The sequence below is a fragment of the Simochromis diagramma genome, unplaced genomic scaffold (assembly GCF_900408965.1).
Source record: "Simochromis diagramma unplaced genomic scaffold, fSimDia1.1 OVJJ01000456.1, whole genome shotgun sequence".
Taxonomy (NCBI): Eukaryota; Metazoa; Chordata; class Actinopteri; order Cichliformes; family Cichlidae; genus Simochromis; species Simochromis diagramma.
The window spans coordinates 596689-623832 of NW_024387186.1; the positions used below are offsets into that span (position 1 = coordinate 596689).

The 27144-nt window shown below is 45.5% G+C and overlaps 1 protein-coding gene across 3 annotated transcripts; it reads right to left on the bottom strand.

Moving 5' to 3' along the window:
• apoba (apolipoprotein Ba) lies at nt 1–26434 on the bottom strand. Of its 3 annotated transcripts, none has more exons than XM_040049646.1 (29): nt 26249–26434; nt 25673–25714; nt 25163–25272; nt 24974–25077; nt 24565–24712; nt 23649–23795; nt 23239–23363; nt 23086–23162; nt 21437–21893; nt 21015–21165; nt 20762–20908; nt 20008–20219; nt 18315–18522; nt 18067–18237; nt 17778–17981; nt 17306–17470; nt 15684–15889; nt 15423–15605; nt 15175–15305; nt 12681–12888; nt 12410–12582; nt 12153–12328; nt 11934–12055; nt 11470–11843; nt 3415–10950; nt 3203–3314; nt 2970–3002; nt 2669–2855; nt 1–2552 (listed from the first exon to the last, which is right to left on the bottom strand). In XM_040049646.1, the coding sequence occupies exons 1-29, from the start codon at nt 26301–26303 to the stop codon at nt 1404–1406; spliced, it is 13113 nt and encodes a 4370-aa protein (XP_039905580.1). In that variant the 5' UTR covers nt 26304–26434; the 3' UTR covers nt 1–1403. The 3 variants fall into 3 exon arrangements, with proteins under 3 accessions (XP_039905580.1, XP_039905579.1, XP_039905581.1); XM_040049645.1 differs by having other exon boundaries at nt 25163–25275; XM_040049647.1 differs by lacking the exon at nt 2970–3002 and having other exon boundaries at nt 25163–25275.
• Nucleotides 26435–27144: the final 710 nt, after the last annotated feature.

Genomic DNA, 27144 nt, shown 5'->3' on the forward strand with positions numbered 1-27144 from the left:
ATCATCTACAATAACAGTGCACCATCATCATCGTCACCATCATCACCACAGGAGGTCATGGAGAGGTCGGTGTTTTGGAGCAGACCTTTTAAAATAAGACTGAACAGTTCCTCTGTCACAGCAGCCAAAGCACAAAACAGGACGGACACAAACTATTCTCCTTATTTCATAAAAACTAATAATACAAATCTGAACCTGTGTTATTGTGTGTTCATATTTTTTTCTTTATTTGGACTGAAAACCTCAAACTCAACTAAACAAAAGAAAGACATAAAAGATCATAAATGTGGTGCTTGGCTTTGAGCTTTTTGTCATGCATGGAAAAATGCTTATGCTGAATAGAATAGAATAGAATAGAATAGAATAGTTTTAAAGCCAGCAGCATCTCTTTCCCTGCTCCTCACTTCACACTGGACCTAAAGAGTTTCTCTTCACAAACTTCCAGACTTCAAACATCCAGACTGGAGGAAAATAACGGGAGCGCTGCTGATGTCACTCAGACCAGCAGCTTTAATGGTTACAGAAACATCTGCTGCTCAGGTCAGAAATATGGTGATATCATTTTGAGGCTATATCGTCCAGCCCGTACTGCCAAAGCACCCCTAAAGGATGCCAGGTCAGACGTGGTTGAATACCTTCTTCAAGTCCAGGAAGCACATGTTTGGCAGATTCTCCTGTCTAGCTCCCTGGTGTAGAGCTTCCCCGTGGAGGCTGAGGATGTTGCACCACACCCTCTGGTCCCCCCCTTCCTGAAAAGAGGGACCACCACCCCAGTGTGCCGATCACAGACATTACAGACTGTTGTTAAAAGAAGACCGGATGTTGCAGAATTTTCTTATTGTACCTAAAATGGTACGTTTTCTCAGTTTATGTTTTCTCTGTTCTTCTGCAGGTAAAATAGAAGTTTATTAGATTTGCATTTCCTTCTGTTTGTTTACATTTTACAGCTTTTTGGACTCGGAGGCTGACTGGGGATGAGACACAGATGGAACAAAGGAGGCCAAAGCAGACAACCTAAGAACAGGAAGTAAACCAACATGAGAAAACTGATCTTCAAAGTTTAACAGGAAGAAGCCAAACAACAAAGGAGGAAACGACTAAGAACCACAGAAAGCTTTGATGCTTCTTATTCTTATAGATTTCTGATGTTATTTGTGTAAATGAGTCCAGGAGCTTCAGGAGGACACAATGAGACAAACACAAACTGGAGTTCAGCATCTGTTTAGCTGAACACCAACAAACAGCAACGTGCAGGCTGAACCACATTCAGTGAATCTCACAGAAGAAACGTAATTTATTTTTATCATTCATGAATATGACTTTAAAACAGTTTTTATTGTCAAAAAAGGGGGTTTTCAATTTTTTCATCCATTATGAAACCACTTTATCTTCAAAGTTGTGATTCACTGCCTAAGCGGCGTCGGCCATTCGCTGAAAGACCTCCAGAGGAAGGGTAAAGGTATCTCAATGTCCATCTTCTCATCGCTGACTCTAACGTAGGGTGCTGTGCTCTGGGAGACCCTGGTCATTAGAGCCACACTGGCTTCAAGTCCCTCATAGAAGCGCACCTGCAAAATACTAATGATCCTGCTGGTCCCATCATTTACTCGCTCCATGCTCAGAGCATTTAAGGCTTTCTGGGTCTTGAGTTTGATGAGGTCTCTGTACTCAGTCGTGCACCTCTGCGCCTCCTCGCCGTGCTGTTCTGAAAACTGCAGAACATCTGCATAAATGGCATCAACTTTAGAGGAAATTTCAGAGTTTTGATCTTGCAGGTAGGCGAGGAAACTCTCAGCTTTTTCAGCAACGACGCGTAAACATCCAGCAGCTGTCAGGTGGAGCACGTTGATCACGCTGATCACACCCTCTCTCAGCTGGTCCAGAATATTCCCCACCTTATCCATGATCTCATCTCCGCTAACAAAAGCATCACTTCCAGGTACGGTGAACCTGATTTTCCTGATGTCTGTAGAGATGTTCTCCACGAGGCCGTTGATTCTTTGAATGGCACTACGGGCTTCCTGGACCGCTTCCATAAGAGAGAGCTTCCTCTCCGATCCCGGCACCATGAACCGTGTGTCATTCAAAAACTGCAAGGCTGCATCTAGCAGTACATTCATGTTGTTTTCACACTGTTTCATGACACGCTTCACCGTCTCAAACAGCCTGTCTATAGCATCCTGCACAGTCATGGACATCAAGACGTCAGAGGCCTTCCGGTAATTATCTCGCGCTCCATCAGCAAAGTTTTGGACCCAATCCTGCGGTGTGGTACAAGACACGGGAACCTGGTCGTAGGCTCGCTCTATGGCGTAAGAAAGTGTGTTTTTCAGCTTCTTGCTGCCACGGTTGATGTCAAAGCCAAAGTGGGAGGTATGATACTTGTTAATGCACTTGAACACAGCGTCTGTCATTGCAGGAACTCTGTGCTTGGTGCCTTCCATCACATCCCACAGGAAGTCCCGATTCCATGAAGTCTGCACGAAGAATTTTTGCGAGTTTCTCAGTGAGACTTTTGCAGCGAAGACATCGGTATCCCTCTCTGGAGACGACTGAGAGTGAGGGAAGACGTTGAGAAGAGTATGACTTTAAACAGAGCATCAAACAGTCTGGAAAGCTGCACTCACAGTAACAATAATATGAAATAAAAGAGTCTAAGATGTAATACCAGGTATCGACTGAACAGCTTCCCATACAACTGTGATGGAGACCTCCTCTGTAAATGCACTCCAAGGAAACCAGATGATGGCGAAGACACGGATGCAGTGATGCCATCTTTGCGGGAAGCAAAGCGGAAGCTCACATCTGTGAACGTTCGACTGCTGATGTCAACGCTAAGAGTGTGACGAGGCTCCCTTTGAAACAGACACACCGTTAGTACAGATATGCTCCAGATCATATGTGATAAACACCTGACAGAGAACTATGGAGAGATGTGAAACATCAGCATCTGCATGAAATAAACTCACAGTGACTCAGCTGCTGAGACTTGGCGCTTCATTCTGAAAGAAAACGAGCGATCGAGGGTTTAATTCCAGACTTTGAATGTTTATCGGATGGGATCTGAGACAGTTCATCACAGCTTCTGATGCACTTTAGTGGTGTGCATGAAATGTTTACCAGTGTACAGAAATGGGAAACTTATTTAAAGTTAAACCAGTGTTTCCAGTCGACTTTAGAATGCAGCGTTTGTTTGACTTACCGGACATTTTGTGCCAAAACATGTTGCCAGTTGACATTTCCATCAGTGTGAATCAATTTTCCCTTCCCAGTTAGACTCATTGCCCCATTATCATATACGATGGTTGCATCAGCTGGGGAAACATGGGCAAGATTAGGTTTTATATTGCCTTACATGCAGCAATTCTTACAAATGTGTGGTATCAGGTAAAGTGGCGTATGCTTTAGTCTTACCAGAGAGGTCGTATTCCAAGAAGTTCATGGTAGAAACACATCTGGATTTCAGTGAAGTTAATAGGTCAGAGTCCTTTTTCTCGACACTGGCAGTTGTCGACACACTATAAATGGGAGATGAAACCTTCACAGAGACGCTGAGGGCACCAAAAGATGGGATAAACACACTTGAAGGCAGATGGAGGGTCGTTGCAGGGATTTCGATTCTTTGCTCTGGAATGGTGATGGCTGGAAGGTCAAAGTTGGAAATCTGGCGTGTGATGTAATTTAGGCTGATGGTTTGCCCCCCGATGGTCACTGATTTTGGTAGAGTAAAAGGTAAGACTGTGATTTCATATTGTGGTATCTTAAATGAAAGGAATGATGTTTTTCCCTGCAGGTACTCTGTGTTAATGTCATAACCAGGCACTGACAGTACTGGCAGGCCAGGCAGCATGATTTCAAAGGCCTCGGTGCTGATCACCCTCGGGACGCTGAGGTTCTTAGGATCGAGTGTGAAGGGCTCCACATGCAGTGTCGTGAATGGTACATTAAAGGCAGGAAGTGAGATCACAGGGGGAAGTGTGAGATGATCCGGGACGTCAGGGTTTTCCAGACGCTCGTCTATGTTCTTTATGGAGCTTGGAATTCCTTTGAGCCATGAAGGCACTGCAATGCTGATCTGAGGGACGCTAAAACTGACACCATTTTCCAAAAGGGTAAACGGTATTGCATATCCATGGCCATCCATGCTCTTTGTGTACACAATACTAGTAGAGACATTGAGGAATTGTAATTTATTCATACTGGTGACCTGATCAAACCTGAGCACATCCCAGAGGGTATTCTGATAAATAGGAATCTTAACTGTCTTCAAAAAAGCGAGGGGACCTTCTACTGATCCAGCCAAATTCAAGTGCACTGCTGATTCATCATTGGACAGCAGTAAAAGATGAGCATGGACGAAAGACGCAAGCTGTTCCTTAACTCTCCAGGTGAGAGACTGCTTCTCTGAGCTGACGGCCAGGTTAATGCTCTGAATGAGTCGAGCATCACCCAAACTGCTCGGCTGGCTCGCTTCGATGTTCAGTTTGGTCTTGAAGGTCGTTAAAGGAATAAAATCCAGTTCTCCTTTAGCGACATGTTTTCCATTTGTTGTGAAAAAGGCCAAATCGACATTGTTGGTGCTCGTGCATTCAGCCGTTGCAAAAATTCGCTGCAAGGAAACTGCCAGAGCTAACTCCTTATTCAAGTCAAACAGGAAGATGTTGTTGGAGTTTCGTTTTTGTTTCTCCTGTTTGTCGAGGTTTGAGTTTAAGACAGTCTTGACAGTTGAACGCAGGCTGTTGGCAGTGAAGTAGAAACTGGCTTTATTCTCCAGATCTCCAGAAAAGATACAGCCGTTCACCATCATAATGTCTGTCTTCCCCTGGGTGCAGGTCTCCAGAGACACATAAGAAGGAAGTGCTTCCAGTTCCCAGTTCATGTCACAGTTTCCTGCAGCCTCAATCAGAGGAATGCTAAAAATGTACTTTAACTTTTTCTTGGATGTGAGATTTGGCTTTGTTTTGGTGTTTCCGATGAGCTCTTGATTCAGCTCCAGGTTGAGGAAGGGTAGCTTGACCTTTGCAGTGTTGGTTAAAGAAGCTTCCATGCCCCTTTTGTTGAGGTTGACAGCACATTCGTGGTTTGCATTGATGTTGTCGTGCTCCAGGGAAACAGCTGAGGCCACTTTTATTCCTCTCGTCCTCGTCAAGCTGGCGGTGCCATCGATTTTTATGTTCAAAATGTCAAATGCTGACGTTGAAGAGGTGCCAAAACGAGCAACAATGTCAGACTGATTGTAAAGGCCTGCGCTGGCAATGAACGAAATCACAGCGGATTTGAAGGAGAACTCAAATGTCATGTTACCCATAGCTGGGATCGCTATGTTGTTCTGCATGGGTGGCAGTCTAAAAGTGGGCAAGGTTACTTCACTTAACGTTTCTGGAACACGAATGACAGCAAACGTTAATAATGGCAGCACAAGAGTATAGGACGGCACAGAGAACCCCAGAGCTGGGACTTTAAAGCTTGGGGTCCTGACCTCTTTGGGAATGAAATAGCTAAAGGCCGGCATCTCGGCACTGAAAGGTGAAACCTGTATATCCAGGATTGGTATTTTATATCCGGGGACTCTGAAGATGCTAGGTGGCAGGCTAGATGTGTCAGTTCTGTGTTTGATGTACTGTGGCCTTGCTTGGTCGTATGAATCTTTTAAAAATGCAACCACTTTGTCCCGAAACTCTTCAAACTGAGCCTGGAGGACGATGGCTTTGTCGCTGATTGCACCGTAGATTGGTTTAAGGTACAGTTCAAAGCTGTGGGTGTCAGGGTTCTTGTAATAGTGAAGCTTCAAGTTCATGTCAAATGATTGCTGAGGTGTGGTGAGCAAAGTTTGGAATCCAGCATTTTCCCACAGCGGAAATTCTCTGACTTCAGGGGTTTTAATATGGAAATAAGGTATGCTCATCTCTGGGATAGAGAGCGGAATCGTCAAAAATTCCAGGTTAGCCTCTCCGTTTGCGGAAGAGTGGAAGAAGATGTCCATATCATTGTTTTCTGCGGTGATGTTGTGACTGTACTTGTACTGATTGAACCTTGCCAAAGCAAAGCAGGACGCGTGCTGTTTCACAGAGTTTAATGCAACACCACAGTCATGCTGCAGAGCTACCTTTCCAGTCAGTCTCAGGGGAAAGAAAACCTTCGAGTTTACTTTATTCTTAACATCGAAGGCCACCTCAAATGGATGGATTGTGAACTCCAGCGAGTTGGACATGGATCCAGTCAGTTTTCCATTGAATTCAACATCGTGATAGGCTGCGAGCGCAACCTTCAGGTCCCCGATATCAGCCACTCCATCCAAAACCAAAACACTCTTCTTCACAGATGGAGTTTCAGTTTCACATTTTGCATCAATGCTAATCCGATTTAAGAGCACTGATTCAGCTCTTAGCGTGTGCTTGGCTTTTAAGGCCTCACAGTCAGTTTCTCCAACAAATGTTAACTTTGCAGTGCTGAAATTTACATCAAACTCCATGTTGCTTTTGTGAGTACCTTCATCAGCGTAGTCATAAACCGACCACTTTCCATTTCCTGTAGTCTCTCCAGTCACAGTGACTCTGCCAGATTCTGCAGAGGCTGCTATATTCTGTCTCACTGATGCCTGACTTGAAGTTTCATGTGACGGGATATTCAAGCTGTGGTTGTAGGCTGTGGCTACGGCTGCATGGACTCCACTCTTTAAAGTAAGGTCCATTTTACTGACCAACTCTGCTGTGTACATTTGGGTTGCAGCTCTGGCGACAGTCTTGGCAGAAGCCTCAGCAGCGGTGCCGGTGAGTGTCAGGGATCCTTCGTGGTCAATGGCAAAGGCCATGTGTGCAGCCTTCAGTGTTTCTGTGAACTGCAGCTTCTTCATTCTGGGAGCCTCCAGCTGAGCCGTGACTTCAAACGTGTACTCCAGCGGCTTGAAGCGCGACTTGGCATGAGACGCAACGATGGCTGTAAACTGTGGGTTTTTTGGTGTGGATGTTGAGTTTTCAATTTTTCCTGTTGTAATGAGAGTCAGGTCTTCCGAGTACACCCTAAATTCTCCATGGAGTTTTCCAAAACGTGGGACACAAATGTCACTGGGAATCCTGGGATAAGTTATCTCTGGAACTGGGCGTGGTAAGACGTCAAAGCCTCTCCACTGCAACTTGGGAATGTTGATTGCTGGAAATGTTATTTCCGATAGAGTTATTCCTGTGAAGGTGAGATCAGGTAGTTCAGACAGGTAGAGAACTTTCAGATCACCAAAGATTTCCTCTGGGTCAGGTGTTTGGATCTCAAAGTCTCTGATTTCATCTATCAGAACAATGATCCTAGCTTTGATCTCATCGACATCTATCGTGAAGCCAGGGATGGTGTACAAGTTGAGGATGGTGAACGGAGGGAGTGAAATTTGAGCTGGGATGCTAATGTCCTGCAGATTCTTCATGTCAACTGTAAATCCTCGAATAACAAGATCAGTGAGAGGTACTGTAAAAGTAGGAACTTCAATCTTACCTCTTTTCAGTACGCTCAGAAATTCATCTACAGCCTGCTTCGTCTGGTCAATGAACTCATTGTCCTTTGCTGTTTTTACAATCTGATCCATCACTTGGTTAAAGTTTGCAGACATTAATTCAACAATATTTCTGTAGGAATCGCTCGCTCTTTCGAGGAATAAATACAGTTCGCCTCTGATGTCCATGTCAACAATTCTCTCCCTTGCATCCTCAAGGATATCTTGCACCTTCAGTTTGATGTCGTTGTAAAATGTAGTATCGATCACATTTTTCAGTCTTTTTAGAGCATCAGCCACTTTTGTGTTTTTTAGTTCATCCAAATACGTAAAAATGGAAGTTTGGATCTCTCTGAAAAAGTCCCTAACAGCCTCAATTTTTTTCACCAGCTCATATATTTTAATCTGCTCGTTGATGTAGTTTGTTAGTTCAGCAATCTTCTTGTTAGCGTCATCAACAAAGGCACCGTACCAAAATGTCCTCATTGATTTAAGAGTCGAAGAAATATATTCATTAAGGTCATCGATGCTCTTCTTAAAATCGATCGCTCTGAGCTGATTTGTCACACTGGACAGAAATTGCATTATTTTATCATAAAAATATTCAAATTTGATAGACTTCAAAGCTTCTACCAGTGACTGCACAGTCTTTTCAATTTTAAACTGCTCGACCAGAATCACCACCTGATCCATCAGCTGTTTGAATATATCATCGAGGTCGTATTTTAAAACAAGATCCCTGATGTAGAAATACACTTCATTGATTTTGTTGGGGATTTCATATTCATCAATCCAGTTGACGATAACATCATGGACAGACTCCATGACTTTTGCTATCTCTGAAGGGGGGATATTATAAGATAACTGCTCAACATGCGCAGCCCAGTCAACTGAAAGGAGATACTCCTTCAGATCCTCAAAAATCGACTTGATGTTAAAATCCTCAATGACTCGTTTCAGTTCTGATAGTTTGGTTTTAATCGTCTCCAAGATTTCATATTTGGAGTCTAGCTCCTGGAGAAACACAGCACCGGTTATCCGGAGTTTCTGGAAATCGATCTGTTTCATAATGTCTTCGATGATATCAAGAATTCTGAGAAATGACCGCTTAATTTTATATTGGTCATCGAAGGCCCACGTGTGATTTCCGGCATCAGAAAGAACATTTGTTATCTGGGCTTCAAGACGTCCACCCTTGATGTACTCTTCAACGGAAAAAACGAGCTTTTGAATTTTGGTGATGATGTCCGTTACTGTGGTTTCTAAATTCTTCCTCAGATTCTTCACAGCAAGCTCCAAGTCATTCATCGTGACAGCGGAGGCACCGATCCAATCATCAAGTTTCACTTTCACTTGATTTACTTTTTTCTCCAAGTCTAGCTCTTGCATGAAGTTACTCACTTGTGTCGGCAGCCGTTCTAGTTTTTCTCTAAAGTTGCTGATGAGCCCGTCGATATCTACATCACGGATGACCTGCTGCAGTGACTCTAAGGTTTGAACCAGTGTGTTTTTGAGCTGCTGAAAAGCTGCAGGAAAGCTCTCGATGAGTGGAATCTCGATGATATGACAGTCACTGTTCTTATCATACTGCAGGAAACCAGACATGTTGAATTTTGCATTTTCTTGTAAATCTTCTAACATTATTGCTGAAAACTCCAATTCAGCTTTCTCTGGATTGTTGGAAATACTGGTCGCCTGGTTGTAAGCACGGTTGTTCAGTTTAGACTTTACTTCCCAAGATAATAATTGATCGCTTGGAGTCAGGAAACCTTCAAATATGTTCTTTAAACCAGCAGAGGATTCCCCACTTGGAAGCTTATGAGCTGTTGATATGCCGCTTTTATGTGCAAATGAAAGAGCTAGGGGCTCAGCTTTCAGCAGCAGCTGGCTGTACGTGTCTCCGGTGTGCTGCCCACGTAGATTAATTTCTCCCGCCGCGTTGAAACCAGCATCCACAGTGAGGCGAAAAGGCAGCGCCATGGTGCGAACGCTGCTGTTAAACCGCACAGGTGCAGAGTCTACCTGCGCCTCACAGTCTGATGTTAAAGACAGTCCAGCAAATTCCAGTTCACAGCTGTGACTGAGCTGGGCGTCCATCACGTTTCCAGATGTGCTGTATTTCATGGTGCCAGCCATAGGTGAGTCATAGGTGAGTTCATAGGTATGTTTGACGCTGTGTTGCTCTCTGTGAGCTGCAGTCATGCTTCCACGGAGATCCACCTTAACTGGCTCGAGCCTTACGTGACCCTCGTGGCTCAAAGCGACGTCATAAAACCGGAGGTCATTTCTCATATTGAATCGCGTAAAAAATGGCTTCACATCGAGCTTGGTGTCTTGCTTGTAGTAAATATTGTCACAGATGAAGTTGTTTGACTCGGAGCGGAGGCTGAGGGTCCACAGGGTGAGGGTGAGTTTGTGGCTGTTTTCTGTTTTCATCTGTCTGAGTGTTCCCTTTGTGTTTCCGGTAAAACTCAGAGCTCTTCTGTCCAGCATCATTTTCACGCTGCTTAATGTCGTTGCGTCGTACGCATATCCCTTCAGGTCACCGTAAAGAGAGGCTTTAGCAGCTGTGACTTCACCCTCAATTTTCAGCTCCCCTCTGCTCTCGTCACCCATCGCTTTGGTAGAGGAGGACAGGGATGCTCCACTGTTGTCTATCGCACAGTTGAAAATGTTCTCCACTGTCACAGGACTGCACTGTATGCTGTTTGTGCCACTTGCTGTAAGACCATTTTTTCCAGCTGTTACAGAAGCCTTATGCCAGACACGCCCTGTTTCTAAGGTGAGGGAACCCTCAGAGTTTACCTGAAGCCCATTTGAATCCAGAGATCCTGATATCAGGGAGTATACCCTGTTTTTGTCGTTATATGCCTGGGATTCAATTGTGAGAAGGGCCATTTGGTTGGACACTCCAAACTCAACTTGGTTACTTAGTGATTCCCCCATGGCTTTGGCCAAGGCGCTGCACTTCAGGGTCAGCTGCGCATCCTTATATCTGAGTTCTGCCACATGCTGGAGCATGTCCCTCTGAGCGCTCGTTTGGGACATGATGTATAACTCTGAGTTTTTGCAGACTCCACGGACTGTGTTGTGAACTTGTAGGACTGGTGAGTCAAACTTCAGAGTGGATTCTCCTCGTCCTTCTCGATCTAGTGGGCGTAGGTTGTAGCTGTGAAGGTAGGAAGCGTTGGTGTGGAATGAGCCAATTTTGAGGAGTCCGTTGACGGTGCCATCTCCTGAGACTTCGTCTGAATTTAGGGAGGAAGTCGCATGAGCAGAGTAGTAGAGGGTGGCTTGCAAGCCTAAAGCACTAGAAGCTTCCATCTTGTAATTGGCTCTTGCCTTGAGTTTGTCCGTCACCCTTAATGTTTCTAAGACGCTGACGCTTGTGTCGATGAGGCTATGGCTGAAGGAGCTATTCAGAAGATACTTGAGATTATCATCGCCTCTTCCCGACATCATCCCGGTGCCTTAAAACAGACACAAATGATACTATATTAGTATGCAAACATGGAAGCATGACGTTTTACCTGCTGTAAGACAAAATGTTGGTAAGTGAAGACTCTTCTCACTGCACCATCAGGGCTTTCCAGGCACTGATTGAGAGGTGTTGATCTTACTGTTGCTGCACTTGCAGTTTGTTTTGGACCACAACCCAAATGTGCACTAATCAATACTGTTCCTGACCACGGCTGAACCAGTAACAGGAAATGAATCTGCAGAAATATCACAGTACATGGAAGTTTTCGGAGGACCCCACTGGTCCGATCTCTCTTTGCCGTAAAACCAACATAGAGTCTGACTCAAACTGATCTTAACAAAGACCAACTTAACAGTAATATGACGCTCCGGCTGACAGGTGCATGAGCCTACCACACGTGCTGATTTAAATACTTCATGAGCGCAGAGCTCATTGTTAGCCAGCCTCAATCTTATCCTGTCAGATTTCATAGAGTCTTAAGTGACTTAACAGAAGAATAACTTTTTACCTTCAAGCTTGTATGACAACAGGCTGAAAGGTGACTGGGCCGTGGCCCTGAACTGTGCAGTGTAGCTGGGGACATCGGCGGTGTTGTTGCCCCCAGAGATCGAGCCTTCCCAGCTATAGAAGTTGCTGCTGATCTTTGTGGATGCTGCAGCCAGACCGAGAAGGGGGAGAGACAAATCCAGAGACGGTGGTATGGTGAACCGTGGGAGCTGATAGGCCCTGGGTGGGATGTACAGACCTATCTGTGGTAAATCTATGAGGGGCACTGACAGGGAGTTTGGTATGTTCAGCTCTTCGGACTTTTTGCCTCCAAGTGGAAGAGGAAGTGAGATGGCCATCTTGTCCTTGTTGAACTGGTACCGGAACAAAGTGTCGCTGTTGAGGTAAAATGAAAGGTGAACACTGAAGCACTGCAGAACAGGTGGAGCCCATTCATATCTGGAGGCTGATTTTTTAAACACTTACGACTGCAGGAACAGTTTTTCTGGCAGAGCTGGCAGAGCGAGATCAGAGAGGCTTCTCTTACTTCGCAGTTTTGCCAGAGTGGGGATGTGCGCCGTCAGTTTGTCCAGCCATATGTTACCCGCCTTCAAAGTGAAACAAAGACCCGTTAGATCTCACTGTAAAGCTGTAAAACTGCCTGTAAAAGCTGCGTAACACTCTGAACACAATGTTTTATGACACCTCGATTCCTTTTGTGATGATGTGACGCAGTTTCATGTCTGTCTTCGCCACCCTCTGGTCCAGGATCTCATCAACGAGCTGTTGAAGCTGCCTGCGATGAGCCTCCACATTAGGGATCATTTTCTGCGTCTCTGAATTCAGGTCAGATTTCAGTTCCACCTCAAACTTGTCATTATCTGGAGAGAAAATCCAGAAAACCCTCAAATGACTGAATCCATGCAGCTGTCCCCTGTATTGATGAGAGGAGGCACAGTTACCGTATTTTAGGGAAGCTTTTTGCTGGTATGATATCTCAGAGAGGTGCATGATGGTCTCCAGGTCCATGACCACATCTTCATCCTTCTTTAGGTTTGCAGTGAGAGATGCATCGGCTTTCAGAGAAGGAACGACCATCTGGAGTTGCAGCATGCCATCATTCATCATGCTAAGCCTGCATTTAAAACAAAGACGTGTACTGTCGGCTTCCCATCCACTCAGCACAACCGAAACCTCATAAAGGACCCAAGACTTGTTTAATGAACTCTGTACCTGGCACGTCCAACAAGCGTCAGCTGTGGGATGTTCTTGTTGGTGATATCGACGGTGATACCCCTCATCTTCCTCTCAGCACCGCTCTCAGTGAAAACCAGTTTGACTCCTGCTTCCACGTCATAGTCAGGAATGACGACCTCAGCAGAGACTGTGTTTTTTAAGCGATTGTATTTCAGAGCTGCCGAGGCCTCCGATGAATCGTCGCCTGTTAAGATAAAAATTAAAGCAATTAGCCAGCTGTTAGCTGCAGGGAGCAACAGGTGGACTTTTATCCAGTACGCACAGGAAAAGAATACACGCATCAGCAAAAATGTGCTTCATTTTTATGAATTCTTTCACTGACGGGACCATTACACCCCAAAGACACTCCAAAATCCCTGACAACAGTTTAAAGAAAACAAGGATTTATATAATGTGTACTTTATTGATCCCCGTAGGGAAATCCTCTCTGCATTTAACCCATTCACTGTGTGAAGCAGTGGGCAGCCACCAATGCAGCGCCCGGCGAGCAGCGTACAGGGAGAAGGGTACCTCAGGGTAGCCATTCAGTGGATTTGAACCCCTGACCTTCCGATCATGGGTGACCACTCCTACTGAGCTGTCCCTGCCCAGATATAAAATATGATGAAGACAGATATGAGCCAAAGTAAACACAGCACCCTCTGTTTTGTGAGAACAACTCATATTTGCTCATGATGCTGGGAGAGCTGGGAGAGCTGGGAGAGCATGATGGTTTAACCTTCTCAGTCTTATGAACTGAGCTTGCACACAAACACGTCCAGACTAGGGGTGCAACGATATTCGTATCGATATTGAACCGTTCGATACAGTGCTTTCGGTTCGGTACGCATATGTATCGAACAATACAACATTTGTAATTTATTTTATCAACTTTCCTTCTGACGATGCTGTCTGTGTTGAGCGCTCAGTGAATCTGCGTTCGACTACTCCGCCTAGGCTGCACTGTCGAGCGCAGATCCACTGAGCGCTCAACACAGACAGCATAGTCAGAAGGAAGAGCGCAGGGCAAGCTAGTGAGACAGAAGTTAAGCTCTCTTTGCAACATGGACCTCCCCCACCCTCATTCAGATCTGGCGTTTGGAATTATTTTGGTTTTCATGTGACGTATGACCCTGAAGGTAAGCGAGTCATGGACTAAAGTAAAACAGTATGTTGGATGTGCCATGCAATGCTCAATTACATGGGTGGGAACTAGTGTGTTAGCGCAGTTAGCTCGTTAACGTGTTGGCCGTCTAGCCCCATGCACGGGGCGATCGGCGGTAGCTCGTTAACGGAGATTTGCCGTGTTGTGGCGTTAAGGTCATTTCAACGAGATTAACCTGAAAGCACTAGTGGGAACACAACGAATATGACTGCACATTTACGCCGACATCATCCTAGTGCAAAGACAAAAATAACAAGCATGCTACTAACTTTAGCCGAGTCATTTAGACAGCTGTTAGCACATGATTCCCCTTATGCTGCTGAGAATATAGCCCAGAAGAAGCGGATAGTATAGCTTTTATTTTGGAAAGAGACATTTCTCTGTAATAAACTCTCTTTTCCAAAGATGAGTGATTCCTCAATCAGATACAGGGCTTGCAATATCGCTAGCCCGACGTCCTGGAGCTAGCGATTTTTTCAGTCGGGCTACCAAAATCTATCTCTGCCCTGCCCGTCGGGCTATTGTAGGAAGGAAAAATATATGTCAATGCTTTTGCATTCTTTCAGAAATGTAGCTGGGTAATTATGTCATTGGCATCGGTGAGCCACTGTCAATATGTGACATATTGAAATCGCGTTTGAATTTGCGCTTGTTTTTTTGCTTTCACTTTGCAATCGTGCGAACTGTGTATAGAGAGCGACAGCACTGATCTGTGAGTGATGATAATTTGTGCACCAATTCCTCTGACATCGTCTTATTAATCGTTAGCTTACTATGCAAACATGACAAGTGAAATCTCCCGCAGCAAGCTTAAACATGTGAGAGGTTGATCGCGCAGAGAATCGCTGAGCTTATGTGAGTGCGTGTGTAAAAGCAGCAGGATTTATATTTCAGTTTTTCTGAGCCAAATAAGACAGGTCAGGGTGAAGAAGTGACAGCCAAAGAAAAGCTTACCACAAAACGGAGAAGTTATGACAAATCAGACTATAAGGCAAAAAGAAAGTGCAGCTTTATGGTTTCATGGACAAAATAATTTCTGTGGCTGCAATATGACGAGCTATATAACCAGGGCTGCACATAAGTGGTCCGCAGGTGCGCATTCGCTGTCAAAATAAAAAACACGCACAAGGGTTACATTTAAAAACTGTACCTTTGAGTTAAAATATATATTTATAATTTTAATAAATGACAAATTAAAAAGGCATGAACATTTTTTTTGTATCGAAAAAATATCGAACCGTGACACCAAAGTATCGAACCGAACCGAACCGTGAATTTTGTGTATCGTTGCACCCCTAGTCCAGACATCATATTTAATAGCGTTACCTTCTGCCTTCAGGATTAATTTCAGCGTTTCCACCTTATGGCGCCCTCGTTTGCCCTCTCTGACCGTTTCATCTGCGATGGTGGCGGTGTACTCTGAAACTGTTCCTGTTGGCTGGATTTCAACTGCAAACCTGAAAGAACAAACTGTCATTAATCCAGGATTTGTTAGCTGTGTGGTAAAAAGCAGCAATAGATGTCAAAGTCAAATCACAAAGGATCAACTCAGATGAGCTGATCGACCTTCTTACCTGGTTTCTCCGGTTAGAGGGGAACATGGTGCCTGATCCACAGAGGTAGGATTGGAGTAACGCACTGCTGTGCAGAGCTTCAGACCACTGAGCAGAGGCTGGCAATCGACTGAGTCGGCCCGGTCTCCCGCCTTGCATGGCCACATCGTTGTTTGACCAGATGACAGAGACAGCACCTTGGTGCTGCATTTCAGAAAGAACGTGGAGTGAGGTGAGTGAGAACAACACAACTCAAACAGAGAAAGACTGTGGGTCACTGACCTCACGCTGAACAGCTGAGTGTTCGACTGAGGAGCAGGGATGGACAGCTTGACCTGCCTTCGGTTAACTGTAGCTTTAGCATTAAGGGAACTTTCATGGTACATGTTGGTGTGCGTCTGAATCCCGGCGTCCACGTAGTCTGGAATGTGCACGCCCATCTGGGTGATGAACTCCAGTCCAACCGAAGGCATGAAGGACAATTCAGTCTGCAGAGACACAGAGCAGCTGTAACACAGGGATTCATGACTTGTTTCTACTTTCTTTCTTTTTTCCTTTTTAGTTTATAAGAATAATTTTATATATTTATTTATTTATTTTTCCATAGCATTACATTTGAATTTAACAGTTCAATCTTTCAAATAACGGACAAATATTTGTGAAATTATGATGCATTTGTGAATGAATTTTAACAATCTAAACAGACAAATACATTTAAAAAAACAAGAAATTTGTGTTTTATTACATTTACAGTGATTTTACGTTAATCTACATTTGAAATGTGAAATCAGTCTATTTATGTAAATGTAATGATATTCTAGAAGAACAGTACAAAACTGTAAAATACTTTTATATTACAATTTTTTCACCTGATTGAACCGTTAAATTCAAATTTAATGCTGTGGAAAAATATATAAAATGATTCTTATAAACTTTTTTTACATCAAATAATTATTATTATTATTGCTATTTAGAGCGATCGTGGCTCAAGAGTTGGCAGTTCGCCTTGTAATCGGAAGGTTGCCAGTTCGAGCCCCGGCTCGGACACTCTCGGTCGTTGTGTCCGTGGTCAAGACTCTTCACCTGCCGCCTACTGGTGATGGTCAGAGGGGCCGATGGTGCGATATGCCGGCCTCGCCTCTGTCCCAGGGCACGCAATCCATTATTATCTAAACCAACTGTTAACTGTATATTTAAGTATTATTATTCCTATTGCCACATTCATTGACCTTGTTTATAGGTAATTGTTTAATCACATTAAAATGTTCCTAATTTAATGTTTAAAAGCACTAAAGGCAAAATCCCATGTAAAATTAGGGCAACAAACTGTAGTGTCATTACTGAAAATAACCGTATTTTTATGAGAAAGTTATTTTCTGTTATTTTCTGGTATTATTTTGGGCCCCAGCTGCCGGAATAGTACTGTTTTAACTTTATACTTCATAAAAGGAACCAAGCCTGGGGACCCTGAAGAAAAATGTCATTTCTCTTCCAGCTTTTTCACAACCTTAACTCCGGAGCTTCCTTCATGCATGGGAATAACATGGAGAGTTAAAACCCAAGCAGCGAGCTAAACAGGCACAGATAACTACAAATATGAAAGGAACAGACCAAAGAACATTATTAAACTTGGACAATAGCAAATAAAACTGTCTGACAATTCAGAAAGTTATGATCAGGAACATATCCAGAAAAAAAATTAAACAAGTAAATATTGTAAATCTTGTATTTAAAGATGTATTATATATTATATCTTGTTGTCCATATACCTTTGGAATAATGTTTCTATACCAGTGTTTTGCATCCGATGCAGCAGCTCTATATCCTACAGGTTGCAAGTTGTATTTGTTTTTTGGCCTGTCTGGGATTCATGACTTGTAATGTGATGAAGAGCAGCAACATACCGCTGACGAGGGCGTCAGGCCTCCTCTGACACCTGGTGCAAACACACCAGCTAGTGAGAACTTGAGAGGGAAGCCAGATGTGGTGGGTAGAGCAAAGGCATTCTCCATGAAGATGTAGTGGGCAAAGACTTCATTGTCAGTCCTGGATATGAGCTCAGAGAACACCTTTTGGAAAGAAAACAGGAGAAAACAAACATGATGGGAGAGTCCACTATCACATCTGGATCCTCTAAAAGCACCACAAAGGTTGCTCCAGAGTAGTTTTTAGATCCTAAACCTAAGCAGCAAATAAAATTAAAAAGTGAAACAAAACTAATGAACTAAATCATCTGTGATCCTCTCCTGATGTTATGAACTGTTTCGTTCTAATGTCGCCATGCTGGCTGCATCGAGGCACCGATGCACACTGGAGCTGTGTGCCACTTCCTGCCACGATCAACACACCAAACGGTCAGGAGACAGAATATCCCACCTGGGCAGGTAGTACCCTGATGAAGACGTGGTAGTACATGAACAGAGTCTCAAACATTTTCCTCATCTCGCCGGTCTTCAGATATCCAATCTCATTCCCCAAAAGTCGGAGGTAGGCGGCGGCTTCAGGCGCTGGAGAGGAGCTCACATCGTTCACAAGTCTCTGGATTCTGTCCGCCATGTCTTTCAGAAAGTCTTCTGGGATCTGAGAGCACAGGACAGTCTGTGTTTCAGCATGTGACATAGCATTTGCTCATGTGGTAGCTCCGTGTACGTGGAGAACCGCTCACCTGTCTCTTCCTTCTGTCTCGTTGGGGTGCTATTCTGTCCAAAATGGCTTTGAGCATTGGGGCTTTGTCCTGTGCCAAGTACATCAGTCTGGAAATGGATTCAGGGAGCAAACCTCTCTCCCCAAAAAGAGCATCGATCATCGGTTGGAATCCCGTTCCTTCAACGCCGACCTTAAAAAGGAGATTTTAAATGTTTGGACCTTGACAGAAAACTGATTTTTGTACTGCAGATTCATGTCATTCAATACCTCGAAGATGTCGTAGCTGTAGTCAAACACCTTCAGCGTGGTCTCCAGCATCATCTCCTTGGGTAAGGTGTCGCTTCCATCAAAGATGATGTTGCTCTGGATTGATCCCAAGGAGGAGTCCAGCTTGTAGTTGCGGGACATGTCATCAAAGATGGCGCCTGTGGGTGACGGCTGGCCATTCAGGGCCGACTCAGTGTACTCCCTGAGTCTTTGGAAAGGACAATAAATGATATTTAATAGTGTTTATTAATATAATGCAGAATCAGCAGCACTTTTGTTTTGTTTTTTCAGTCATGATCAGTCGTGTACAGATCCCCGGCCGGTGCCCTCCTCTTGCTACGGTGGCATCTATCAGCGCAGAGTAATCACAGATAAAGACGGATGATCTGATATCCTCGTGTTGGTGTTGTTCCCAGACCATCATGAAAATGTTGTTCCAGGTTCAACATTGCAAGTGACCAATCACATTGTTGTGACGTTATTCTTTTGCGCGCCAAGCCATTCGTGCATTTATGAAATTCCAATGTTGCAAGGACAATATCAATTCTGCTTACTGTTTATTAAAGGGTTACGGTAGGGTCAGGGTCCGTTGATCGGAGGCGGTTTCACGCAGCTTTAGTACAGTTTTTTGTTTTACGCCGGTTTTTCCCGAAGTCGCAAAAGTATGACGTCACAACATTCTGATTGGTCACTTGCAATGTTGATCCTGGAACAACATTTAGTACGATGATCTGGGAACAACACCAACACGAGGATATCAGATCAACCGATACAGACTGTACATGAGACATCTAGTGGTGAGGTGAAGAAGTGCATGTACAATCAATATGATTGTATTTTCAAACAAAGCTTCTTTCTCTGCTTTAACTTAAGTCCCTCAGCTGTGAAAGCCTAACGAGGGCTTTAACGAGGTACAGAGCAGGGAAGCCTGGATGGATGGTTGGTTCCTGTCCTTTCTCCACTTTGCACTCTGATATTTGGACCGATACCATCTTTGCTCATTACACATGTCAGTCTCAGCTTCTGTTTATTTCTTATTTTTAAAGTCTGCTGCAGTACTGTTATTCAGAAAACTTCAGTTTATTTTTTACTTTACTTTGATTTCAACCAGCTAAAGATGTGGCTGCTCAGCGAGTTTCTGACTTTGTCTGTCTGAAGTGTTGGTACTTAGTCCATTTAATGTCATCACATAATAACATAAATGTGTGAATGTGCTGGAAACATGAATAACATAGGAGGATGCGTTCAACGTGCAGGCAATACTCTTCCAATCTGAGATTGTTTATAACAGGAGGATGTAACCGCCGCAGTGTCAAACAGGCCGCAGGGTTTCTATCATTGCCCTGTAACCATCACCATCCATGTCACGTCTTTGCCCTCAGAGTCAAACACACTTTGAAGTCTTGATGTTTAAAAACCTCGAGTGAACAATCTGGATGTTTCAATCGAACCAACCTGACATAAAACCCAGACAGCAGAGGCTCAGGTGCTAGTAACAAAGTAGCCCCGCCCTAAATCGTTTCCAAAATGAACTTCATGTTTTCTTGAGTCAGACCTGAAACTAGAGGCCGAGCCCACTGAAAGAGTTCACTGAGCTCAGAGATGACCATCCGCCTCATTTTCTCACAGACCTCTATACAATCAGATTTCAGAGGAGTCGCCCCCTGCAGGACATCCCTGGTCGTTCACTCACTGCTGTATTTGTGGTTCGTCTGAGTTTCTGATGTTGTTCAGGTAAGACACCACGAAGCTCCTGAGCTGCTCGTCCCTCGTGTTCTCCAAACTGCTGACGATGTCTCTGATGGTCGCTCGGTCCGGGCTCTTCATCAGAATCAGGAAAGCTGCTACACGCTTTTCTACGGGGCTGTGATCGTCCCGGTACACCTCCACGAACACATCTCTGACCTGTAACCAACCACACGGGGAGTGACACATGAATACAATCACGTGTATACTGAACATTTTCAGAGTCAGTATCTGTTCATTTTGAATTTGATGCCAGCCTCACGTTTGAAATGTTCAGGAGTATGTCTGTTGGTACCTGCTGTGCAGGTGTTTGAACTGAGGAGCTGGACTGATGTGTTCTTGTGTTTGTGGCTCCAGATGTTTCAGTGGTCATGACTGTACCCATGTGCCCCCTGCCATACTAGCAGAGATGCTGCTTTAACCTGTAAGCTGAGAAGCTGTGGTGATTCCTCTCCTCCTCAACCCAGAGGAATTACCACAGCTTCTACTCAGCGCCAGTCCACCTTAAATAAGCTCAGAGGAAGTGGAGGTGCTTCTGGTTCAGTCTGAGCTTCCTGTGTGGATGCAGTGATGAGCTACGTTCATGATGATGGTTCTCAGACATTCTCAGATTCAAAATGAGCAGATGAGTCTGACATGTCATTTTTGGACTGTTTCAATCAGATCAGTCTGTGTGTGTCCATGTAAGAGAGAGACTTTACCTCATCACTGACGTCCATCCGTCTAAAGGCCTGTATGGCTGCCTTTTGATGTGATAGTGGGACTTCTGCTTTCTTTGCACATCGTAAAATGGACGAGATCAGGCTGGGGCTGACGGCTTGCATGGCCTGACCCATGACCCCAACGACCTGCAGATTAGAAATCAACATTTATGCGGAGGACTGAAGCCCCGAGACAGCTTTCAGCAGAAGAATACGTCCATGGATCTAAAACTACATGACACACTTCACGTACCCTCAGGACAAGGAAGGACATCTCTGCGGGGTCAGGAGGAAGGTCAGAGTCGTAGTGTGGGACTGAGCAGTCGTTTAAGAGCACCTCCATGAACTTTGACACGTCTGTGAGCACATCTGTGACCTCCAGCGTTACCGCGTTTTTATGGATCCTGTGGATGAAAAAGTGTGGTCAGCTGCTCAGGTCAGATGATGCGTGATGCTGCAGGCATGACTGAGATGGAAACTGTTATGATCACGGGTGTGCTAAGCAACACCACGCTGTCTGCCCGGTATGGTGACGAGCACGCCCTGTCGGCCGTTTATGGCTGACGACGGTTCCACCTCCATGACCGATACTTCCTCACGTGTGACACTGAGACATGGGGACCATGGGTCTCCCTCTAGTGGTCACCTGAAGCACTGCATCATAGCCTTACTTACTTCTTCACTGTGTTGGCCAGAGCGTACATGATGGGCTTGCTCTGTTTATACTGAGCCATGCTGAGTATGTCTCGCACACGTGCAGCATCAGGGTCAGCCCGCAGACTCAAGGCGTAGACCAGAGCGTCTGTCTCCAGGGAAACGCCGTCGATGGTCCGGATAATCTGCAGGATGGCGCTGGTGCACTCTGAGGTCCCGCACTGGAACAGGGCCTGCCAGGTGAGCCAGCCTGATGCCGCTCGCATCTCAGGGACCGCCCGGCTCAGGGTCTCGTTCCTCAGGGCGCGCAGGCCGGACACCAGCTTATGGAAAAGCCCCGCCCTTTTTTGACCCTGGTCTGAGCCCGCTAACGTCACCAGCTCCCGTAAGGTTGTCATAACATCGTCTCCCGTCTGCACTGGAGATTTATCTTCAGGATCTTCAAAGTGAAGGGGCCTCACCTGGTCGCGCTCCACACCTGCACACAGACACATGTGATGTCACTTATTCATTTCCCAGTAAGAGGTGAGTCTAATTTAAAAATGGACGTCAGCAGTGGTTTATAAAACTTTAATGAAGAGACTTAAATTATTTTCCTGCTGGCCATGTAGGGGTGCAGCTGCCTGTTGCACCGACGTGTACGGATGGATGTGGTCACATGACCTCACCCACGTTTCAAGCCTTCAGAATTCAGAACTGACAATATTTTGTTGTCCAAATTAAATCCTCAAACTTCACTAAAACTCAATGTCAGACTTCTTGGATGATCTGTTAGTCAGTGACCTCCCAGCAGCCTTATTATTGGTCACATAATGTCATTAAAAGTCCTCAAAAAAGGATCCAACAGCACAAACACGGTCCAGAGGTCCAGTTCAGGTGAAGCTAGCAGACAGCTATAGCCACCTTTGTCACCATCCACCTGTCAGTCAAAGAGGCCACGCCCCAATAATGCAAACTTTAAGCCTTAAGTCAATTTAAACAGGTGATACGAACCAGGAAAGTATCTACAGAGACCAAACTGTTTGTGTATCAGGCTGTGACCATGTTTTTTTCTGCTGTAAAGTTTTAACGTCTGTGGCGAGCTCGCTCACTGCTGCCTCTACTGGACACTAGAGGAACTGCATGTTTTGGTGCTTTTGGTGAACTTGATACGACTTCAGAAATAATGTGAAGGAAATCACAAAATACAGATGTGTGCAGCTGGTTGTGCTTCCAGAGTTATTTCTTTTATTTTTAGGTCTGTGGTTGTTACTGCCGTCTACAGGAGGGGCCCGAGTCATCTATGAGGTCCTTCAACATCTGTCTGTTGTGGTCAATGCTACCATCTATGCTGTTGCATGCTGGGGCAGCAGATTGAGGGTCACAGATGCCAACAGACTCAATAAACTGATCACTAGGCCAGTAATGTGAGGATGGAGCTGGACTCCCTTAGGGTGGTGTCGAGATGGATGTTGTCCAAGATAAAGACAATGCTGGACAAACCTATTTAACACTCTGTTACAGTTCATATTGTCCCGGAGCGACTGTAACCACATCAGTTACTGATAAAACACTGATTCTGAACCCTCGTCTGGACTGCAGACAGAAGGTCAGAGGGCCGCAGTTTAAGTGTGAGCGTAACAATAATCCCCAGGTGTGAAACTCCACAGCTGACTGGAAAGCTCACTCACTGAAGTCTCTGTTGCTGGTCCTCCTGTTGCTCTGGAAGCGCAGCTCCTGCGTCAGCTCCGACGACACCGTGCTGTCCCTGCAGAGCAGATTAAAGCTGAGGCGTAACGGCGCCCTGTGCACGCACACAAACATGCAGTCAGGCGGTGACTCACGTGTGGGAGAGCGGCAGGTAGCTGTGGTTTTCTGTGCACGAGGCTGTGGTGATGTGCCTTTCCCTCCGATCAAACTGGTAGCTGCAGCTTTGAGTGCTTGTGATCAGCTTGGACATCGGGCTGTGCTGGAAACACAAACCTGACTTCAGAAAACATGTTTGCACCATTTAAACTCCTTTTTCATGACTATTGTGACACGGAGGCTGTATTACTGTGACATTACTGTCACAAGGTCTGCGGTCAGCCTCAGCGAGCTCACAGACAGGACAACATTAAGTAGAATAATTACAGGTGATGTTACATTGTTAAGGTGTGTGGAGCTGTCTGAGTGCTTCGTGCATTTGTTTCTGCAGTAATCAGGAAATCAAACTGAGGGTAAAGAAAAGAACAAACTGCTTCTGAGTTCCCACCAGTCTTTGCAGCAGGGCCAGCGGGCTGTTGGTCAGCTCTCTGCTGTAGAACTGGTCACACTGGGACAGATCTCTGACCAGCGTCACACCTGTGGCAACATCACTGCTCGAGTTCACCAGAGTGACGCACTGACCGTGCACGGTGCTCTGAAAAAGGAGAAAACAGCAGAAAAAAGGATAGTAGACAGGTCCTGAGGTCACACAGGGATGGGCACAGTGAGCGTGGTCAGGGGCCCAACGGCCGACACCATCACACCATCACACCACAGCCTGAGCACCGATACAAGCTTTCATGCATTTGCAGCAGAAATCAGGAAACCGTTTCCCATCTGCTGTTGTCCTGTTTCATGAGTCTGTGTCAGTCGTTGCCTTTGTTTCCTAGTGTGGTCTTCTGCTGCTGGAGTCCATCTGCTTCAAGGCACAGAGATGGTCTTCTCACGAGCTTATTTGAGTTCCTGTTTCCTTCCCGTCAGCTTCCTGCTCGTTCTCCTGTGACATCAACAAGGACTTCCTCCCTGCTGCTCACCGATATTTCCTCTGTACGCTCAGAGATGGTTGGTGGGAAAACCGCAGCAACACTCAGACCAACAACCTCGCCACAGTCAGTGAAATCACTTTTCTTCCCGATGCTGAAGCTCAGGCTGAACATCAGCAGGTCGTCTTCGTCACGTCTGAATGCAGTGAAGAGGCGTTACCCTGCTGTGACCTCTGCTAATCTTGTGGATACGAACACATAGTTGAAGCAGGAAGTGGGCTTAAAACTCAAAACCTTCATGTTTTCCACTCTTGGTAAGTTTGAATTTCTTTACTGACAGAAAAAAAATCCTGATAAAAGAAATCTTTTTGTTTTTCTTGAAATAAACTATTTCCTGTGACAACACTGATTATGGTTTGGAGTGTTTCAGAGGACACTCACCGTGCGGCCGCCCTGCTGGTCCTCCGTGTCTGGCACCATGAGAGCAGAAACGATCCCTCTCTTGATGTTGAGGATGCCGATCGCCTCGTCGGCGTCGGGGTAAAGCTGAATGTTGGAGACACCCTGCAGGGTGAACTTCAGAGGGTTCCTGGATGAACAAAGACAGTGAAACCTGATCAGAGGGGGGCGTGTTCAGCCGGTGAAGGTGCTGCTCCTGAACACGCCGCTGCTGTGGACACGAAGGCTCGATCTTTAAAACGTAACACATCGAATGTTTTCTGAGGGGAGCAGAGTGTCGGAGCCTGTCGGGGTCATAAACCAGCCTCACTCGAAAATGTGCTCGCTGCTCCAAAAACCGACATGGCAGCAGCATGCCATTTTAATATACAGTCTGTGTTTTTGCACTCACCTTTCCATGGCGGCCTGGAAGGCGTCCGAGCTGGGGGCCGGCCTGAGGGTGCAGCCCCTGGTGTGCATGATGAACTTGCACAGGTGGGGGACCTCCACCTCCACCTGACGAGCGGCGATAGCAGAGCCACGGTCAGAGAGGAACATCGTGTCATCAGGTGAAAAACGGGACGCATAAACAGCTGTTTACCTGACAGGTGAGCGCATGGCTGTCTCTCAGGTCGGCGGCGCCGGTCACGCTGTTCCGGCTCTCTGTGCTGTACCGATACACGTACTTCCTGAAGGCCTTGAATCTGGATGCTGCTGTGGGGGGAGGAGAGGGTCACATGGTCAGGGCTTTGCTCCTTTATGTGAAAAGGCTTCGATGGTTGTCCTCTTGCTGCATCTCAGGATTGGCTTTCCACATCACGACTCAGCAGCTGACCTTTGACCCCGTCGCAGGTGAGAGTGAGCAGCAGCTCTCATTCACAAACAGGACAGGAGTCCACGAGCCGCTATCTCCAGAAAACAGGCCGTGCGTTTATCAGTGCGCCATTGATCTGTTAGCAGGTCGATGTGTGTGTTTGCACACAGTGCACACACTCGACCTTCTCCAGCGAGCAGAAAGTCCACAGTTCTTTAAATACGTAATATTTTCAGCTCAAACTTAATAAAAATGAATAAAAATGAGTTTGCATGTTTAAGAGTGAGGATGACTTACACTGACACGCTGCAGTTTGTTGGTCCACGTCCTGCCCGTCCTCTGGAAGAAAACACGATCAACATACTTAACAGTATTTTAATATTGGAGTAATGAGAGCGGCTTCTAGAGGCCAGAAGGACGCGATTATAATAAAACCTTAAAAAAGAGCCAAGATCACACCGACGACTGAAGCGTTCCATTAGAAATAAACATTATACACTCGAATACAAACATTTGAAATTTAGATTTGTTTGTGTAAAAAGTGATTTTGTTGCGTTTGGCACACATCAGAGAGATGAGTGTTTCCTGTCTCAGATCTGATGGCTCATATTCACACTTTTATAATATGAACAGCATGAAAAGCTGACGCGCCCCAAAGGGGACCCGTGTCTCCGGCTGGAGTCAAACGGACAGGTGGACGCGAGCACGACTACACCGCTGGAAGCACCGAGTTTAAAGTAGGAAAGAAAAAAATGAAGGAACACATCCCAGAGATCAGTGAGAGAACAACTTTTTCATCCATGTAGAAAAACGGCTTGAGTGAGACTAACAGAGCGTCCTCGTGTGCGTGCACGAGGACAGGTCGGTACTTACGAGCCCGCGCGCAGCAGCCGAGCAGCAGCAGCAGATACAGCTTCCTGTGACCCATGATGGGCTGCAGGCCTCCTCCACACTGACACAGCAGCACCTCTGCTCAGCGTTTATGAAGACCCTCCTTCTGTCCCGCTCAGAGGTCAAAGTTCAACTCTGCCTGGTCGTTTCATCCTTCAGAATTAAAGTGTAGTCTGTGATCAGCACTGCCCCCCCCCCCCCGAGAATTCAATCAATCATTTACAGTGATGATGAGACGCAGCAGGTAAAACCACAGAGGTCAGAGTGGTGACATCAGCACGCCGTTTATTTTTTCTTTTATTCATCTTAATTCTAATATATGTATAAGCTCTGTGACCCCGCCCCCCCATTGGTGATAAAACCCAGGTGTGACAGACACAGGTGTCCCATTTAAAAAACCACACTCACTGACTGCCCCTGTTTAACTGTAAATAAAAGATGGACATGGCCGCCATGACTGGAGTTTCCGGCTGTAAACATGAGGTTTAACACGGGACTGACTCACTGCTGCCTCTGCTGGACATGAGCGGTACTGCAGGTTTTACTGTTTCAGCACTGGACGATTATTATTATTATTTGAATTTATTGTCACACCTGAGCTGGGCTCCTGCTTTAATGCGCCATCACGCTGCTGTGATCTTTGCGTGTGAGCTGAGCTCTCTGGAAGCTGAACGTTGCACAACGCTGGACTCACTCATACTCTCGGCAGGTCAGAAGGGGTATCTGAGGTGAATGAGAGGACAGTTTAAAGTACGTATGGATTAAAAAGATAAGACGTTAAAGGGCAGCAGAGTATAGCTGGTCACACCATGTCAGCTCATCAAACAGCTCCCGCCTGACCGTCACAGTTACCTGACAAAATCCAGGTTAAAGATCAA